General features: G+C 38.0%; 1 protein-coding gene across 3 annotated transcripts in view; it reads right to left on the bottom strand.

The window, feature by feature from the left end:
- Heph (hephaestin) overlaps positions 1-21,385 on the bottom strand; it is an 82,828-nt gene that overhangs the window by 26,151 nt on the left and 35,292 nt on the right. For all 3 annotated transcript variants that reach the window (XM_057759483.1, XM_057759484.1, XM_057759485.1), the window contains exons 11-14: positions 19,935-20,146; positions 18,840-18,990; positions 18,385-18,597; positions 1,088-1,301 (exon numbers count right to left, since the gene is read on the bottom strand). In XM_057759483.1, coding sequence (XP_057615466.1) covers positions 1,088-1,301; positions 18,385-18,597; positions 18,840-18,990; positions 19,935-20,146 — 790 coding nt within the window. The remainder of the gene's footprint in view (positions 1-1,087; positions 1,302-18,384; positions 18,598-18,839; positions 18,991-19,934; positions 20,147-21,385) is intronic.

Here is a 21,385-nt window from a genome sequence, read left to right as displayed (position 1 = left end):
TAGCAATGACTTATCAGCTATGCATGATGGATGAAATCAAGGCTGACAGAAAAAAAAAATGCCTATTTCCTAACTCCCATGGAATTTTAGCATGAAGACGTCAACCTAAACTTATAGAGGTCAAGAATTGACAAAAGACAGGGACAGCACCACAAACTAGAGGAAATTATTGTTAGTAATACTTTGTACCACAGTTTGTATTCTCATCTCCCTCTTTTTAGTAACAGAGTCACCTAGGCTTTAGTGGAATACATGGCTGTTTTTACAGATGTTACATTGTAGCCATGTGAATAAGCTTAAGAAATAGAACATGAGAAAAACTGATATATACAGTTTACAGGTCTATCCTCCCAAACAATGCTGTTTTCTGGAACTTGAAAGCTGGGGACAGCCACCACTAAAATAACCATCTTGGTCCCAGAGATGGAAGGAGGAGATGTGGGCAGCATAGTTGTTCATAGGTAAATAACAGCTAAAATTGCAGCCTATTTAAACTACTCCATTTTGGACTTTTTCTGTTTCTCAGTTTGGTCTGTACCTTAATAAATGACCTTGAGACATTCCATTGCTTGAGTAAATCCCTATGAACTTTAAATCCCATTGTAGGTAAGTTTTATCTAATTAGAAGGGAAGCAAAGCTAAGAGGGCAAGATGTAGCAAGGTCTTTTCTTCAGTCCAATGGCTAATGAATATAGAAGAAGCAAAGAGCTGGACTTCAAGATCCTTCAATTCTAGGCTAACTTCTTTTGGCAGAATATTTTGGTGGTTATAAAAATGCTTCCTACTTTCAGTTTCTGTTGTGATCTGGCTGCCCTCACTCCCCCTGAACAACAGCTAAACTTCCTTGTAATTGACAAGGATGTTTGTGATCTTTCTGGCTGGTGGTTTTCCGCAGATGCTTCCCAGTCTGCTTAAAGGTATAAAAGGCTTTAGCTTGGGGAAAAATAAAGATTGCTGTTCTTCCACCTGAAAAGAAGTCTCCTGAAGTCTCAATCCCAGCACCCCCGCCAGTCTTGGCATCCAGGCTGTGCTGGTGCGGCAAGTTTTGATATCTAAAGCTGTGGTCTCTCCTTTTCTGAAGCCTTACCTGTCCTCCTCAGATGTGTTGTGCCATTCCAGTTCCCAGGTTCTGTCAGGGCAATAATCCCACTCCACCTCTTCTGCCATGATGTAATAGACTCTTGAAGCTTGGTAGTGTTGCCGTGGGCTATCTTGACGACTAGAACACTGGGAGACATTATAAACTGCCCTCATCCCTGCTTCTCTGTGGCTGCCTGCTTGGCAATAAATTTCAAATGTCCCTAAAAGATAATCAGAGAGTGAAATCTGAGTGAGAATACCCATCAGAAGCATGTGGGGAATGGGTTCCCTTTTCCTAACTATACTTCAGAAGAAAGGTGGTCTATGAAAAAGCCCTTACATGAATTCAAGTGCATTACAAGTTTGTTGAGACTTATATGCACAGAAGAGGTCCAGTTCTGAAGCCACTGGGTTAAAAATTAAAGATTTCCAGGAGAATAAGGAACTCCTCCAGGGATGCCATATCCTTGGAAACCCCTCTTTTTAGATAAGTTATAACCCTATTTGCTACTTATTAGCTATCTAAGCTTGTATGGGTTTCCAATTCCAGTTCTCTCTTCAGTAGATTGAGAATCATTTTACATCCTTCATTTGGCTACTTTACAAATAAAGATTGTCTGGCTGGCAAGACCACTTAGCAGGTCAAGGTATTTGCCCCAGGAGTCTGGAAATCCTTGAACCCACAGTGGAAGTAGAAAATCCACTTCCAAAAATTGTACTCTTATGTCCGTATGTGCGTCATACCATACATGCAATCACACTCACCATATATATCACATACAAATACATGGCCAACAGTAATTAATCCAGAAAGAAATACAGCATGTATCACTATGTTTGATAAATGTGCAGTAAGTGAAATAATAAGTAAACAATAATCAATACAGATTAATAATTATTATTTAATATAAACATTGACTTTTTTTTCCTACGAAATGCCCCCAAAACCTAAAGACCTACTAACAAAAAGAAACAAACAAACCCTATGGATTTAAACATATGTCTAAAACAAACTGTCTGATTACATAGAAGCTTACACGACAGATCTTTTTTCTTTCTTCTTTTTTTGAGACAGGATTTCCCTATGTAACCCAACCCTAGCTGTCCTGAAACTTGCTCTGTAGATCAAGCTGGCCTCAAACACATAGATCCACCTGCCTGTGCCTCCCACGTGCTAAGATCAAAGGTGTGTGCCACCACTTCTGGTATTCATAATAGATCTTTTAAAGGTGACATCTTAGACTTTATACCGTATTTAGATATCTATCTTGGATAACTGTGATATATGAACTATATCTAAATAGCTAAATGAACCTGTCTGTAGCCACAGGTTTCTGTGTGGAAGACTCTATCTCAGATTATGCTAATCAAATGGAGCTAACTATTTTAGTTTTGTTATTTTCATTGTTCCTTTACATTGCTGCCTACAAACTACCCTGCCACTATAAATATTTCATCAACTAGTAAGTTTCTTATGAATGGTCCCTAAACTATTGATCCAGGCCCATTTTCTACCCTCAATTATTTTGCCAACTAAATCTGTTTCTGACTGCTTCCTTACATATTCCTACCTTGTATTTTTTCACTCCTGCTGTTATTCCTTTCTGAAATAAATGTTCTTCCAACTCTGAAACTCTACGAGTGCCTACTCCTTTTGCAGGATTCAATTCATAGTTTATCTCCTTTAGAAACTTCTCCCTGATTGTTTGGGCCTAATTGCCACCATACTCTTGACCTTTCCATTACTATGTGTTCCATCATTAAGTGACACCATAAAACACTTAAATGTTATGTATTTAAAATTAGTGCCTTGCATTATTTGATAGACACCTTGAAAGCAGGACTATTTTCATTTCTTTCTGTATCTTCTTCCCACGACTTTTATTTTTATCATCCTATGCACCCATTTGATCAATAAATCTTATCACCTCTTCCTTAAAAATCACTCTTTCACTCCATTCCTATGGGCTCACTCTTGGTTCAAAACCCACTTAGCCCTTTCATTCAGCCATCTCAGTCTTCCCTCCTAGTTTATCTATATTCATTTGTGTCACCCACTGACCCACAGAAGCACTCTTTTCCAGTGACCCCATAGCCCACTTGTCTAGGACACAGACAGGGAAAGAGCAACAAAAGAATAAGTCAGTCATCCAACAAAGACAAGACCAGATATTGACTCCAAGAAACATTTCGAACATCATAATTCTAGGTATTTCAATCCCAGTGCAAAACTGCAACATGAGGCTGGGTGGTGATGGTGCATGCCTCTAATCCCAGCACTCCGGAGGCAGAGCCAGGTGGATCTCTGTGAGTTCGAGGCCAGCCTGGTCTACAGAGCAAGTGCCAGGACAGCTAGGGCTGCACAGACAAACCCTGTCTCAGAAAAAAAAAAAACTGTAACAGGAACAGCTAGGAAAACATGCCTTTACCAGAATCCAGTAACCTTACTGTAGAAGGCCCTGTAGAAAGCAATATAGCTGAAGCACAAGACAAGGACTTCAAAATAGCAATTATGAAGATGTTCAAGGACCTTAAAGAGAATATAAATGAATCATTTAATGAAGCCCATGGGGGGGGCAGTTGAAGGAAATAATGAAAGGACTACAAGAAATGGTAGTGGAACTTAACAAAATAGAATACTTAAAGAAAACTCAAACTGAAATAAAACTGGAAATGGAAAATTTAGGATGAGAGTCAAAAACCTCAGAAGACTCATCAATAGATTACATGGCATGAAAAAGAGAATCTATAACCTTCTATCATGTAAAATATCCCTTAGCCTACCACTCTGCAACGCTTGCTTTCTCTCTCTAGCTCTCTCTTTTTAGACAGAGTCACCTCACATAGCCAAGGCTGGCCTTGAACTCACTATGGAGCAGCAGCTGGGCTCAAATTTGGCATCTTTCTGTTTGCATCTCCACAGTTCTGGAAATCCACGCATGCATCACCGTGCTTGGCCTTACCGACCTTGCACAGACCTTGAACAAGCTATGTTGGTTCTTACTTTACATTGGTTCTTTTCATCACCATTTAGGCTTCAGCTTATGTGTCACATTTTTTGAGAATATTTCTTTTGGACACATTGTTCTAAAATATCATCATCATCATTTTATCATATTACTCCCTGCCTTTTGTTTTCTAACCTGTGTCAGTATCTGAATTTATTCATGTATATTAATAATATTCTAAGAGAAAACCTCCTATCTAGGACAGGTATGATGGTGCATGTCTTGAATCCCGGCACTTGTGAAGCAGAGACAATATAACCAATCATATTTCAAAGCCAGCCTCGGATACACAGCAAGTTTCAACACAGCTGTATATCAAGATCGTTTCTCAAAACACAAAAGTTCACATACAAAAAGATTGTTATATAACTCATTTGCTCTACTATCACAATCTTACCAGTAAAAGGTTTTCAATTAATAGGGGTTTAATGACTAAATGTACCAGCAAATGCAGTGATTTATGCACGCTGCCCAAAAGCCAGGCCAGTAAGGTGGCTTAAAAGGTCTTGGCACTCGCCAACAAAGCTGACAGCCTGAGTTTGTTTGTGGAGCTCACATGACAGAAGGAGAAAACCAACTCCATAAAGTTGTCATCTTACCTCCATGCAAGTGCTGTGCCATGCACACCCCCATAAATTAATTCATTAGATTAAAAAAATTGAAAAACAAAAGTTATGTGATGAGTCAGGACATAGTATTTCAAAAATAAAGCGTGAGAGCTACTCGATGCTAAGGAAACAAGTAATAAACATTCTGGTCTGGGAGAGTCATATGACGTTGCAAAAAAATTTCTCATAACAATCCTGCTTTTTAACTCACTTCTTTTTCAACATTCTTCTGTTCCAGGTTCTTAATATTGAGCATCACAATCTTAACACTCCTAGCTATTGCTACAACTAAAATATCACCGCATTTATGAATATGTTTTACCATGCAATATCAAGTAAGGAAACAAACCACTGGAATCAACCTTCTCGAGTCAAGGTTTTACTTCTTGATGTCTACAGTGATCTTTACATCTCTGTCTCGTTTCACTGCATGACAATAGCTACTCATCCTTAAAAGACCAGTCTGAAACTACAACTATAAAACCTCCATCAGAATGTCTGCTTTCCTAGGAAACCTTTACTCTGTAAGTCAGGAAAACTTTGTTGCTGTTACCTTCGTGCCATAGTTCTTAGCAGAGAATGTCATCATGAGCTTAGTAATGTCTACATACTTACCCCCCTTTCCCACTATCTTTAAACTACCTGATTCATCCTCATAGCCCCAGTACATAAGGCAGGAAGTGCAATAAAATGGATATTAACTGAAAAAGTTTAATAGAAAATATAAACTAAGGAGTGGAGAATTAAAAAGAGGAAAAAGAGGGAAGAAGATGGAAAGAAAGTAGGAAAAAAGCAAATGGAACAGAAATAAAGATAAACAGTAAATAAAAATAGACTGGTGAGACAGCTCAGTGTGCAAAATCACTTGTTGCCAAGTCCCTGATCTGAGCTGGATCTCTGGGATACACATGGTGGAAGGAAAGAATCAACTCCCACAAATTGTCTTCTGACCTCCACAGGAACATATGAGTGTAAACACATACACACAGACAGACAGAGAGTGGGAGACAGAGACAGAGAGATAGAGAGACAGACAGACACACATATACACAGAGAGATACAGAGACATAGAGACACTGAAAGAGAGTCAGAATCAATAGATATATTTTTAAAGTCACTAAAGAAAAAAATTAAAAAAAGAAGAAAAACTCAAGAAATTGAAAGAAGCAAGGAAAATGAATAGAAAGAATGCAAAGAAAAACTAGAGCAAGACTCCAGCCAGGAAAGCAGGCAGGGTAACTGCAGATCTTCACCTCTGTCCTCTCCTCCAAATCTAACATGCCAGTCTCACGCCCAGCTCTGAGGCAGACCACCTGTTGTAGTCTCTCCTCACTCTCTGTCCTAATTCCCAGGAGATTAAACCAATTCTTGTGGAAAATCTTGCTTTCCTTCCTTTTGTAGACCCTCCCTCAGGCTCCCACCCTTCTAGCTCATTTCTAAGTGTAAGATCCCAATACCTAGAAACATTTTACTCAGAACCCCCAGGAGCCACAGCTAGCATAATCCCAAATAATTCCCTACCAGGCAATACACAGCCACTAGACCTTCCTAAGAACCAGAGGGGGCAAGAGAAACTAAGGAAAAAACACCCACCCAACAAAGACAGGACCAGATAACAGCACCTAGAATTAGAATCACCCAAAACCAAGATACTTAGAAGCCAGCATGAAAACATAATTACAGCCAGGACAAGATGTGCCCACTAGAGCACAGCAGCCCTACCACAGTAGGTCCTGAGAATTGCAACATATCTGAAGCATAAGACAAGGACCTTAAAATAGCTTTTTTGAATATGATAGAGTTCCTTAAAGAGGAGATGAATACATGACTTAAATAAATCTATGAAAACACATACAAATATTGGAAAGAAATGGATAAAACAGTTCAAAATCTGGAAGGCAAAATAAAGTTAATAAAGAAAATACAAATTGAGGAAATGAAAAATTTAGGAACACATTCAGGAACCCCAGAGAAAAACCTCACCAACAGAATATAAGAGATGGAACAATGAATATTAGGCATAAAGACAAGATAAAAGAAATGCTTACTTTGTTCAAAGAAAATGTTAGATCTAAAAAAAAAATCCAGACACAACACATCCTGGAAATACATGGTACTCTGAATGAACAAATCTAATAATAATAAGAATAGAGGAAGGAGAGAAAGCCCAGGTCAAAGGCACAGAAAATATTTTCAACATTTCATAGAATTTCCTTAATGACAGAATCATAAGGACATACTTTAAAAATTTGTACTCTACCAAACTGGAAAATCAAAAAGAAGTGGAGAATTTTCTCAATATATTCCACTTATCAAAGTTAATTTAAGATCAGATAAGCAACCTTATTTTTTCTGGTTTTTCTAGACAGGGTTTCTCTGTTCCTTTGAAGCCTATCCTGGAACTAGCTCTAGCTCTTGCAGACTAGGCTGGCCTCAAACTCCACAGAAATGTGCCTGCCTCTGTCTCCCAAGTGCTGGGATTCAAGGCATGCACCACCACTGCCCAGCTCAGATAACCAATTTAAACAGGGCCAAATGGATTTAGCACAGAATTCTACCACACTTTCAAAGAAGAGTTAAGGACAATACTTCCCAAATTATTCCAAAAATAACGATGGAAGGAAGATTTCCCTATTCGTTTTACTAGACCACCATTACCCTAAAACCCAAATTACATAAAGAACCAACAAAGAAAGTTACAGATCAATTTCTCTTATGAACATCAGATTCAAATATCCACAATAAAAAACTTGAAAAACAAATCCAAGAATGCATAAGCACACACACACACACACACCTCTTGATCAAGTAAGCCTCATCCCCAAGATACAGGGATGGTTCAGCATACATAAACTGATAAATGTAATCCACCATATAAACAAACTGAAAGAAAAAAAAAACAAAAGATCATCTCACTAGATTTATAAAAGGTATTTAGCAAAATCCAACACCCTTTCATGATGAAAATTTCTGAAAGATTAGGGAAACAATACAGACACACCTCCCATAACAGAGGCAGTTTGCTTCAAGTCCAGAGTGAATATCTACTTAAGTGGAGAGAAACTAAAAGCAATTCCACTAAAATCAGGAACAAGACCATGTTGTCCACTCTCTCCATACCGATTGAATATAGCACTTGAAGTCTTAGCTAGAGCAGAAAGGCAACTGAAGGAGATCAAGAATACAAAAATTAAAATGGAAAAAGTCAAAGTGTCTTTACTTGCAGATAATATGGTAGTATACACAAGTGACCTGAAACTTCTACAGCTGATAATTCTTTTTTCAGTTAAGTAGTGGGATACAAGATTAAGTCATAAAAAATGAGTAGCATCCCTATAAACAAATTACAAATTGAGAAAGAAAAAGAAAAATGCCTTTCACAAAACCTCAAAAAATATAAAATATCTTAGAGTAAATCTAACAAAGAAAGTAAATGACTTGTATGATAAAAACTTAAAGACTTTGAAAGAAATTGAAGATGTCAGAAAATGGAAAGATCTCTCATGTTCATGGATAGGTAAGATTAGTATAGTAAAAACGGCATCCAACCAAAAGCAATCTACAGAGTGAATATAATCCCTATCAACATGCCAATACAATTCTTCACAGATCTTTGAAAAGACAATTTTCAGCTTCATATGGGAACACACACACACACACATATGAGTCAGAACAGCTAAAACAATACTAAAAAAAAAAACTGATGGAGGTATCACCATTCCCAATTCGAAGTTGTACTACAGAGCTGTAGTCATAAAAACAGCATGGTGACTCACAAAAGCAGACATGTTGATTAATGGAATTGAATTGGTGGCCCTGACATAAATCCACACACCTATAAATACCTGATTTTGACTAAGAAGCCAGGAATATACAATGAAAAAAAAAGACAGCATCTTCAAAAAATGCTACTGGTTAAACTGGATCCCTGCATATAGAAGAGTAAAATAGATCCATATTTATCATCCTGCACAAAACTCAACTCCAAATGAATCAAAGAATCCAATGTAAAACCAGATACAGTAAACCTGATAGAAGAGAGAGCAGAGAACAGCACTGAACTCATTGGCACAGAAAAGACTTTCTGAAAAGAACATTATTAATGCAGGCAATATGATCAACAATAAATAAATGGGACCTCACTGTAAAGTTTCTGCAGGGCAAAGGACACCATCATTAGACAAAACGACAGCCTAGAGATGGAAAGAGATTTTTAACCAGATTCATATCTGATAGAGCTAATATATAAAATACATGAATAACTCAAAAAAAACTGTGTATCAAGCTACAACCCTTTTCAAGGATGGGGTACAGATCTAAACAGAGAATTCTCAATAGGGATAACTCAAATAACTGAGAAATACTTAAAGAAATGTGCAGCATCCTTAGTCATCGGGGAAATGCACATTGAAATCACTTTGAGATTTTTATCTTACACCCCTCAGAATAGCCAAGATCAGTAAAAACAAATGAAGGTTCCCGCTGGCAATGATGTGGTGGAAGGGGAGCACTCACACACTGCTGAAGGGAAAGCAAACTTGCGTAGAAACTATGGAAATCAGTGTGGTGGGCTCTAGGAAGATAGAAATTGATCTCCCTCAAAACCCTGATATGCCATTCTTGGGCATATGCCCAAAGACACTTCATTGTACCACAAGATACTTGCTCAGCCATATTCATAGCTGTTCTCTCCATAAGAGTGAGAAATTGCAAACAACCTAGATGTCAATCAATAGATGAATGGAAAAAGAAAATGTAGCAATATACTTGTGGAATATTACTCAGCCATTAATAAAATGAAGTCATGAAATTTGCAGCTAAATGGATGGAACTAGAAAAAAAATCATCCTGAATAAGGTAACCCAGATCTAGAAAGATAAATATGGTATGTATTCACTTATACGTGGATATTAGATATTAAGCCAATGACAACCAAGCTATAATGTGTAAAACCACAAAGACAGGTATAGAGTATAAATCTCCCTAGAAAAAAAATAGATAATCATGGAATGATGGGGAGGACTGGAACAGGGGGATCAAGAGGGGAAGTGTAGAAGACATAGGAATGAGGGAGGGAATACAGGGAGAGACAGCTAAAATTAAGGGCATTGAGGGGCAATAAGGAAACCTAATACACTAAAAGCTTCCTAAAATATATGCATATATGAAAGTGATCTAAATAAAATTTCCAAGTAATGGGGGAAACAGAGACCCAATTGGACATCTCTTATCATTGAATCAAGCTTCCAGTACTGGTAATGAGTTACATCTAATTGAGCTGTTGGCCAAGAGATCTTTTGGAAACCCCAAACAACCCAGGCCATTCCCAAGACTGCAGGTTGCTCTCCGCAAACTGACAGCAAGGCCCCATTGCTGAAGATAACAACTATACAATTCATTGCACACAGAGAAGTTGAAGTGATGCCTACATAGAGCCTTTACCTCTATGTGCTAGGGCCTTTGAGACAGGAAGGTACTCTGCAGGCTATCAATTGAGAAACATAATCACTCACCCAGCTACAAACCTTTTGATCTCCAATTGTGGCCTGTCTGAAATATATCCTAGCACAATAGTGTCACAAAGCTTGTGGGAGAAAACAATCATATAATATATGATTTGACTTAAGGCCCATTCCAAGAAAGGGAACCCATACCCAATACTGCTTGGGCAACCAAGAACCAGAGACTAAATAGCCCAGGGACCTAGGGGAAAACCAAATACTACTGGTCCATCTAAAGAACTAGCAATAAAATTACTCCTAGTAACATTCTGCTAACTCATAGCCAGACAGTATGCAGAGAGACACCTAGTAAGACTAAGTCCTAAATGAGAAATCTACATTAAATCTCTCCCCTTCGACTGGGGAGGAGGAGGAAAGAGTGCATGAGACAGAAGGGGATGAAGGTCACCACAGAAACAAGGTCTAAATCAACATATGATATCAGAGACTATAACAGTACACACAGGGCCTGAAAAGGTCTAGGCCAAAAGGTCCAAGAGCTACCTCCAATTGATAACTACTTGCAAATGAAAATTTAGTTTTTTCCAACAGAGTCTCGTAGAGGAAATAAAGCACTATTAAATGTAGGCTGTATGCTCACCCATAAAAAGAAAACAAACTCATTGACTTCTTTGGGTTTGTTTTGTTTTGTTTTTGATTTGTCTCATAATGTGATGTCGGGTCTTTTTTAATTTTTATTTTATTTACATATTTATTTATACTCTTTGCATATATATTATGGTTTCCAGCTTAGTATTTTTATGGGATTCCTGAGTTTGCATATAAGTAGATCTCTGAGTCTCTATCTATTTCTTGTGCCTTTGCTTGGGCTCTTTTCCTTCTGCTTGTTTTGTCCTATGCCAGTGTGATAGTTTTAGCTTCATCTTGTTGTATTTTATTGTATTATTATCCCTTAGAAGTATGTTCATTTTCTAATGAGAGACAGAAAGGGAGTGGATCTGGATGGCAGTGGTGGTGGGGAGGAACTGAAAGAGAGGAATGGGACACTAAAATCAGGACACATTATACCAGAAAGCAAACTATTTTCAATAAAATAGAAAAGAAAACAACAAAAAATTAAGAAGAAAAGAAACAAGAGTAGAAGGAAATTGGTAAAATAAGGAACAAAAGAAAATGCAAATAAGGGTAAAAAGATAAGGAAAAACAAAGTGCAAGATGAGAGGAAAACAAGAACAAGAGAAAAATAAGAAAAAGGACATCAAAGGGAGAGAACAAAACAGCACAAAGGAATGAGAGTTTGAAAGGAATATGAGAAATTCAGACTCATACAACAGATGAACAGAAGGCAAATGGAGAGTGAAGTACAGAAATCAAATCTCTGCTCATTCCTGGTTACATGATAACAACATTTGTTTAAATGATACCAAGGGGAAGTGCTTTTGTGTTCCTAATATGATACTGATGCATTATTAGGGACTCACAGTTTATTATTAATACTTTCAAACTGGCCACATTTTGGTGCTCTGAATAAGGAATAATTAATGTGTTTAATCCACACATTTTGGTGTTCTGGGTGAGATATCTTTAATGTGTCAGTGAAACATTTTAGAGCGCTCAGTGTGAGAGCAGGATATGTGGGGGAAGATCCCTTGTTGGTGATGCATGACATATTGGGATTTGAATTTTGAATGTCTCAGGTGCCGAAAGCAATATTAGTCTATGAGTCTCCCAAAAGCTCCCAGCTCGTGTGTTTGCAGTGGGGCGTAGGGTCCCAAGGCAAAGGGAAATCTGACCATCTCAGGTTGGAAGAACCTATCTGTCACTCTTGGCAGCAGTGGTCCATGACCAGAAAGCTTTTCTCCAACACTACATCTTTTATTTCCTTCTTCTCATTCGTCAAGTCCTATTAAATGCTACTTCAACTTTCACCACCAGAGGTGGCTTTCTCTTAAGCAGACCAACGCCCAGCCTGCCTGTTGACTTTGTCTTCTGCTCTCACTCTGGAGAATCTCTTGCTTCCTTTATCTCATATCCAAGAACAACAGCTAGCAAATTTATTCTTTAAAAACTAGATTAAGATATTAAAACTGGCTTGTAAAGTTTTGTCGAGCAAACCAGACATAATACAATTCCTCTGGGGCCTCTTTGTTCCAGGCCCTATCTTAATCAGACAACTTAGCAGCCCGGCCACCTGCTGCTAGAACAGCAAGCAAGTCTCTGCCAGTTCTTCTCCTGAGGCTGCCTGGCCAGTCCATTCATAGCTAAAATGTCTGCTTTCACCTTGAAAACATTCTGGTTTTGTACTGTCTTTGCAGACAAAGGATGGTCGTGGTCTTTGCTGATGATACGTATTTGAGAGCTTGAAAGGAAAGTTCCATTACCCGAGTGTCTAAAGTAAAACTTCCACACTGAGGCACAGTTGCCCTCCAGTACTCAATGGGTTAATAAAGAAATCAGTAGAGATTCTTGAGGCCTCACAGACTCTGATACAAGGGCCTACAGTAAGTACATAAATAAACAAATAAAATCCCTAACCTTAAGACACACTCAGGGTATTGTTACACTATCAGACAAAAAAGGCACAGAGAACTTGATGGTCTTTGCTAGAAATAATAAAGAGATTGCTAGCAACGTATTTCTTTCATTGATTTGTGAACATACAAATTCTAACTAGACCTCTTTAAGTGTTTCAAATGTGAGAAGCAGGCTTTGCCTTTTCCTAGAGCCAACAGGCTTCCTACTGAAAGAAGTAAGCTCATAAGCAGGTTTCAATGGGAAAACACGCTCAAAACTATCATGCTGTTGTTATTGACTTAAAGATTGCTGTTTGCTACCTCTTTGCAGCCTGATAATGAAAACGATTTGCCTTTCCAATGACTACTCTCAATATTCAGGCACCCATATCTCCTAGTATTAAAAAAGATAAATGTGTGTAAAGACAGAAGGCGTTTCAGTTTTTAAAATGGCTAAAAGAGTTGCATATTTCCATATGAAAAAGTAGACAGTTGACGCAAGTGGCGAGGGTCTGAGTAGTTGATTCAAAGTATGTGAAATACAAGCCATAGATGGTACATATGATATTAAAACTTCTGTGTCTAATTCATTGATATTAAACCTCTACTTAAAAAAATGGGGTTTTCATAAGTTGTTACTGGCTACTAAAGCTTTACAAAAACATCATAAAATTTTCATAGACATGGTCTTAAAAATTTAAATTTCTTTCAGATATTTAATTAATATCATGTTTGTGTTAATACCTTTTCGGGTTTCTTTGTTGCTACAGCTCAGATACTGATCAGCTGCAGAAATTTGCTGCCTGTTTCTCCGTTATGAGGATCTCAAAAGAGATCAAAATGGACAATGGTCCTTCTGACAATCGAAAACTTTATCTCTTTTTGCCAATTTTGAAATGTTTATGTCCCTCTCAAGGTCATAAAAAATGCCCTATAATACCAAAGACAAGTCATAATTGAAAAGCTTATTTCTCACTCAACAATTAAATATTTAAACAAAAAAATGGAGGGGAGGGAATAAAGGAACTGACTCTTCGGGATCAACTTGCCAAAGCAACTTACACTTTCAATTTTAAAAACTATTTCTCCCAGTCTTTCCCCTGACACCTACACAAATTAACATCATAAAAAGGAGGAAGTTTTATCCAAACCCATGATTTTATATAAATTCTCTCAAGGACCTAACTAACCTATGTTTGGGTACTATTCCCTTTATAATGTAGGGCTGAGGGTTCACATCCGTGCTTTCTCCTACAGGCCCTCTCTAGCTACAACAGGATTGGTAAAGTGACACCATAACCTGAACCAGAAGACAACAACCTGGTAACAAAAGAGGGACTCTTGCCTAACTTTTAACCACACAGAAACTACATGTCACTGCTAATTCTCATCCTTTCGCAGAATTACTCTTATAACAACGTTTTTTTTTTTTTTTTTTCTGAAGCAAGCCTATGCATGCCTGGATTCCGGTTAATCTGGCTTGCCCGTGACATGGAAGATCTGCTTCAGAACAACTTAATTATTCCCTTGAACATATATGTACAAAAGATTCACTGGAATGATTGCTAAGGGCTGACTTAGCTGCCACAGTTGCTACAACTGCGAAATTATCCTTAACTCAGTCCGTCCAAACTAAAGCAACTGCAAATTCCTATCTTCAAAATGAACATCTGGAAATGATGTTTTATACTAACTGGCTCAACCCCTTTAATTGGTTTTTCAGGATTAAATATTAAGATGCGGTCTTTTACAGATAAATCACTCTGCCTTTCTCGAAGTCCTAGTGTGTCTTTGTCTACTCTTCAAAAGGACTACCCTTACCAAAGTGATGCTGATTTAGGCTGCCTGCCCAGTACATCATCCCTTGGCCAGCTCTTCACCAGTGACTACCTCCAGCAATGTGTTACTTCTTTAATAGAAAAAAATGGAGAGACTGTGGGGATGCAACCTGATAAAAATAACTCTTAGATTCTAAGAGCCTGGAACTTCTGCTGGACCACATAGCCAGAGTTAATAATAAACCTTGAGGTCATGTAAGACATAAGAATGCTAGCCTACTGTGTACTTATCCTGTTTACTTAGCATGCCTTTAAGAGAACAATGTAACAACCAACCTTACTGGCCTTGAATTTGTCATGTATTCAGCTTTTACAACCTCCATTAATCCATAGTTATAATCTTCAATTATATACTCATCCATGTCCCTGACCTACAGGAATGCATGTGTTCTAGTAATCATTTGTTGAAAGAGCAAAAATAGAGTTTGAGAGCATTCTTTTAAAATGAATCTCTACAGTAAATGTTGAGCACAGCATTCAGATATTGCTTGATAAACAATGATGTTTATCGCACTGCTTGCTAGCTGGATCAGTTGGAATCAGTGACTAAATTCCTTGTAAAACTCTGTTAAAGATTTCTGGAAAGGATCTTCATTCCTTCCCCGTGTGATACTTTCTGTGCTGTTCAATAAATTAAATTCAGAGCAAAGCCCTTTGTTAGGGACAAACAGACACAGACGCAGGGGCATATTCACAGGACAGCATTCAAGCGGCACAGATTCACCCACATACAACAGAGAGACAGGACAGAAGACACAGGGAAGGTAAAAAAGAGACTTCTAATCTGGGCTTGTTCGTAGTTAAATGACACCGAGAGGAAATGCTTTGATTTTTTTCCCCCTTAATGCAACACCGACAAATTATTGGTGACTCAGAGTTTACTATTAATGTCTTCAAACCGACCACACAAAGGAAATGCGAAAGAGAAGGAAAAGATAGAAATAACGAACAAAGAAAGAGCTCCACTGACAAAGATAAAAACAGAGGAAAGAAACCCTAATCAGAGTCCGGGTGGGTGGTAAAAATAATATTATCTATGCTATTGAATAACTAACATCATTTTAATGGAACATAATATAGTCAGGCTTTAACCTTTTATCTGACACCTTTCCTGGTATTAAAAATCTAGTCTCAGTGTTTCAGTTTGAATATCTGAGGCACATTATTCACAGTGCTATTTTTAAATCAAGATGGTATTTTCAATTAAAGGTAATATAAGCCTATTAAAACAATAAATACCTAAATGAAAAATACTGCAGTAAAGAAAAAATGATAGTGACAGCTATCACCTATAGGCCCACATATAGATTCCTTAAATATTTTATTTATTTTTTAATATCTGATTTTGTTGCTTGGCTTTTTTTTCAAACCTAAGTATCGAAGACATAACATGCTGAATTTCCAACATGGAATTTTATGAGGGAGTCCTGTTATACTGCTCAGGGTATTGTAAAATTCCCTGGGTCAGGTCATACATGTTCCTATCTTCGCCTTCTGAGGTGCTTGCACTAAAGAGAAGACACGTGCCACTGTGCCGGGCTACAGTGAGGCGCACGAACCATCTGCAAAGCTGAGCAAACACAACTGTATATTCATTACTGCCAGTCGATACTAGTCTCCACAGAATTCTAAAGCCAGATTCTGATCTAGATTGGCCATTATATTGCTTTGATTTGGGAGAACTATTCACAATGGTTCCTCTCCTTCTTAATGACAAAGCAAGTACCCAGGGGACAAATTGAAAGTTCAAATTCAAAATATCATCCACGAGTGAGAATTAATAGAATTTGATGGAGGATGAACCAGAAGAAAAGCCAAAACTTCATAGTCAATACTTCTAACCTGTGCAAGTCATGTATCCCTTTCAAGAAAGTGTTCGTTGCATCTATTAGCAAAATAAGTGAACCTAGGTGATTTAAAAGGAGCCTTACAGATTCCAATATTCAATGACTTCACATTTCTTTGGCAGAGAAATTTTAAAAATATGTATGTGTAAAGAATGAAGGAAAGATTTTTGTTTTCGCTAGTAAAATAATTCAAGAATCTTAGTCAATAGTCACATTTTAAACTTTTACACTTGAACACCCACCATTGTATTTCCCTTCAGACTTCCACCAATTTTTGGAGTATTTAAATCATACTTTGAGATGGGATATTGTCCAAGCTGGTCTCCGAATCCTGAGCTTAAGCGATCCCCCTGTCTCAGCCATGAAGTTACTAGGACTATAAAGACATATCACTGTGTATAGCCAGAATGTTTACAGATACCTTTATGACCCATAACACGATAGCAAAAAAAAAAATCATTCACTTAAAATTAGAGTGAACCCTAGGAAAGTATATAGATGTGCTGGGGATGCTGGCTGATTTTTCAGAAAAGACATTGAATTTGGACTTTGGCTTTGGGATTAAAGCTCAAGAATATGATCTTTCTTATTCATAGCTTTATAACCCCCATGCACTAAAAGCACACCTGCTGCTTTCAACTCTATTAACTGATGGGTGTAATTTGCTAAAAACTCTCTCTGGTCAAGAAAATGCTCTAGGTAGATGGGAAATAAGACATTTGAAGAGAATACAATTGTATTGTGCTTGGAAAGTTCACATCCATGAAGAAATTATTTAAATTGTTACAAAAAGCATCTCTTTAAGGAATTGTGTTCCAAATATAAACAATTTATCCAGCTAAAATAAAAGTTAAGAAAACAAAAATCAAAGTTCAGTAGAGACTGCAGTGATACATAAACACTTTTACAAATGCTCTTGCCACCTACTGGCTAGGAGAACACTCTGGACTGAAAATACCATGGTGCGTTCTAAAAAGCTTAAGCTTAATGGGATCTGAGAAAAACTGATATTTCAGTCAAACTTCTTCACAAAAAAGGAGACAGGAATTACTGTTGAGAAGAAGGGAGAAAAAAGGAAGTACAGAGAAGAAAGGAAACGAGGAAGAAGGAAACGAGGAAGGAAGGATGGAAGGAAGGAAGGAAGGAAGGAAGGAAGGAAGGAAGGAAGGAAGGAAGGAAGGAAGGAAGGAAAGAAGGAAGGAAGGAAGGAAGCAAAGTTGATTCTGTACAGATAAGGGACAAAGTGATTAACAAGTCGGTAAAAGATCCTTCCAAAGTTTTGATTTCTGATCTAAAATGAAGCCAAGTGAAGTAGATTGCTCATGCCATGTTGTAGGTAGTAACAAAAAGCAGAGACTCGATTCCAGAACTTGAGATTTCCTGTCCCTCCTCTTCATACCCAAACAATGACTTCGTTTCACAGTGTTTACACTTCTGTTTCTTATTAGAGCCTGAAAGAAGGCCACAAGAGTTCCTCAATTCTTAGTTATAGCTAAGGCATGTAGCTGAACAAACATAGCTTTCTCTAGTCATTTGTCTTTATTACAAATACATTTGACTTAACACAGACAGACATACAGAGAGACAGACACACACACACACACAAATAGGAGAGCTTGCAGAAACCTTCACAGAATAGCAGAGTTGAAAACACATGAACATTCCATTGACTTCCTGAACATAAGTACTCTATTATAATCTGTCTCTATATAGCCAAAGAGCTGTGTGCCAAGAGCTGTCACATCAGCGCTGCCCTGAATCTGAGCAATGCCTGAACTTCCCTCCTCTTAGAACAGAGCTTTCTCAGCCTGCTACTCAACTCACTCGGCAAATGAAGAAAACATCAAATAATCAGAACATGGATGATACATTGACGAGATAAAAGTGTTTTGAAAATCTCCCAAGCCTCCTGAACACATCACCCTTTTCTTCCTACTACCCCTTCCTCCTTCCACGTCACCCCTTGTCACTCTTGACCCCCTACTTAACAACACCCGTGTGTCTTGTGCCTGCTGCCAAAGCACTTACCAGGATTGTCAGGCTGCATGACAGCCATCACAAAGGCGTGGGGAAAGAGCATGGCTGCACTTTTCCTCATGCCATGAAGCTGGATAGTGTTGCCCTCGAACATGACCCCATGTATATCAGTCTCTGTGCCCAGGCCAAGCAGGTGCCAGCCCACCGTATCACCCTTGCACATGTCCAGTCTGGGCAGGTTAGAGAAGAGAAACCCATTGATAGCTGGAAAACAAAAACACAGACAAAATAAAGAGATATGATCAGACTACTCAAATCATGGTCAGCAGCATAGCAGCCCTGTATTATGATTTCCCACAGCTTGAAATCTCTCAGTCTAGCTTTTTGCTTGTATAAAGATTATCAATGAAATGAGTATTTTTAGGATTTGGTTATGAGTATGGTTCGAGTTGCATGTTTCCTTGGGACCCCAAAGTTATAGTCAAAGGCAACACCATTCCCCTTACCATGCATTCGATTGGAATCTTGGAAGCCCTCAACATCCTCTGAGAGCAGTCGGGTGTCCAACATACCAGCTGCTTGATTGGCATCGCTGTACCAACTGTTGTTCTCATCAAACACGGTGAAGAGGAGAAAAAATTCTTTATCCATTCCTTTCTGTGATCCCATTGGAAAGAAATAGAGGGAGGAATGACAATGGATTCAGCAGCTGAGTACTGCGTAGTTGTAGACCCAAGGCTTCCTGATTCTTTCTCATTTCTTTTTTGCAGATTCAGAGCCAGGCCCATATCTCATGCTCAAAGCTGCAGCTGTTGCTAGGCAGGTTTTCCTCGGGAAGACTTCAAATTGTCGAGGAGATAAGGTCAGAGTAAAGGAAGGAGACTAGAGGCAAACCATGTAGGAAAGGAAGCAGGGAAGAAGCACAGGCTGTGGATTAAGGAATCATAGCACAGGATGTGACCAAAGATAGCTTGAAGTCACCTGCGGAGAGGATTGAGGAGACAGTTGCTAGGAAAGCACAGAAGGTCTATGAAGAGAAATTAGAAAATGGTTTAAAAAATTAGAAGCACATTAACATCATTTATTATTGTTAAAGCTGATATTTACTGGGTGCTTACTATATGCCAGACACTGCAATAAGCATTTGATGTGTATTAATTGTATGACTTTTCCAAGAAATCAAAGATAACTTCAGCTGTTAACCTTTTCTTTACAGATGAAGTTAAATTAAAGAGACTTTAAGTAACTAGTCCAAAGTTACACAGAAATGATGGGATAGGCCAAAAATGGCAAACAAATATTAAAGCAAGTATATGGCTTACAAACAATTTTATGGGTCACTGAGGTAGGAGGGGGAATAATAATTGGGATATATAGAAAATGTAAGAATCAAAAGCTAAGAAAGATGTGTGTTTGCATATAAAATAGTAATATACTTAAGAACCGGTGGTCACCAGCTATTAATTTTTGATATAATTGCTTGGCTTATCTTTTCTCTATTCTCTTACCTCCAGGATCCAACCCTATTCTTGATACACACCCGGAAACACAGTTTTAGTTCTTTCCAGCCAATCTTCCTACCCCAGACTCCCCAGAAATACCTGCTTGCCATCTGCACCCAAGGCGCCAGCCTTGCAAACTAGCAAAGGGCCCACCAGGCCAGAATTTGTATCTCTTATGGGATCTGCAGCAGAGAAGTACATCCAGGTAAGGCAGGCAGGATCCTGAGCAGCTGGCCCAGCATGGGGAGGAACTGTCCACTTGTATGTAACTTTCTCAAAGGGCTTGGCTACCAAGCCAGGATGAGCTGTACCTGTAGGGAAACATGGCTAGAGTAAGGACCAACAGCTCCAAAATTATAAACCACAATGATATTTTAAGGCAACAATGATGGCAGAACCATGCAATAATGGATACTGCAGTGCATGAGTGCAAACTCGTGGCCTTTTTCATGCTAGGCAAAAGAGTTCTACCACTGAACCACAGCCTGCCTTAAGGCTGTATTTTCTTAAATGGACACACAGCATGTTCAAGCAATGCATAGAACTGTAGTTTTTTATTTTCAGCATATTAGTAATCAAAGACATATAAATGGATGCAATTAAATCATTTTGACCTATCAAATTGGCAAATATTTTATAAATTTCAATCAGTGTAATGAAAATGGTTCAAATGGTACCTAGCTCTTTCTCTCACCTATAGAGTTTAAATGTAGACAGAAATAACCCTTTTTGAAAATAATACTGGCAAAATGCAAAAACTTTAAATTCTTCATGAATAGAAATAAAGATTCATAGTAATTACTGTAAAATGTTAACATAAAGCAATCAAATAAATGCAAATGAAAACAACGAGTTGCATTGATGTTACTTGTTAGACTCTTATTTCGAAAAAAAGTAAAAAGATGGTCTTGGTGCAGGTGAGGCTGTAAAGAAAGCGACCTCTCAGTACTGTTGATGCAACTACAAGTTAATCAGACTGCAGATCTGTCCAGAGAACAATATGGAAGCAATTGACAAAACTTTCAACACGCATGTCCTCTAACAAACTAATTTTGCATCTTAAAAAATACATCCTGAAGGAGTAATCATTAAAATCCTACAAAAGTCCACTGGGAGCAGGGCTTGTAGTAAAGGGATAAAATCTGATGTGCTATGAATTTTTCTGTTTTTATTCCCTTGTCATTTCTAATTCCTTACATTTCAGAAACAGAAACCTTTAAAGAATGGTATAATTGATGTGAAATAAAAGGAGTGCTGAGAAAAGAAAGAGAGGGGTTGTAGAAGAAGTGTCATATGGGTAAGTATGATAAGAACATATTGTATACATGTGAAACTACCATTATGAAACTCAGTGTTTACAATAAAAAACCAAAAGAGAGTTTAAAAACGACACAATTATGAGCTTAGCATCTAGACTCAATGTCTATTTATCAAATTTTGCCATCTTTAATTTGTCTACGTCTACTGAGGAGTATAGCTCAGTGGCAAAACATTTGCTTAGCATGTGTGTAGTCCTAAGTTTTATCCTCAGTGACCATAAGGGGGTAAAA

This window comes from Chionomys nivalis, chromosome X (assembly GCF_950005125.1).
Source record: "Chionomys nivalis chromosome X, mChiNiv1.1, whole genome shotgun sequence".
NCBI classification, from domain to species: domain Eukaryota; kingdom Metazoa; phylum Chordata; class Mammalia; order Rodentia; family Cricetidae; genus Chionomys; species Chionomys nivalis.
This window is presented reverse-complemented; position numbering and strand designations above follow the sequence as displayed.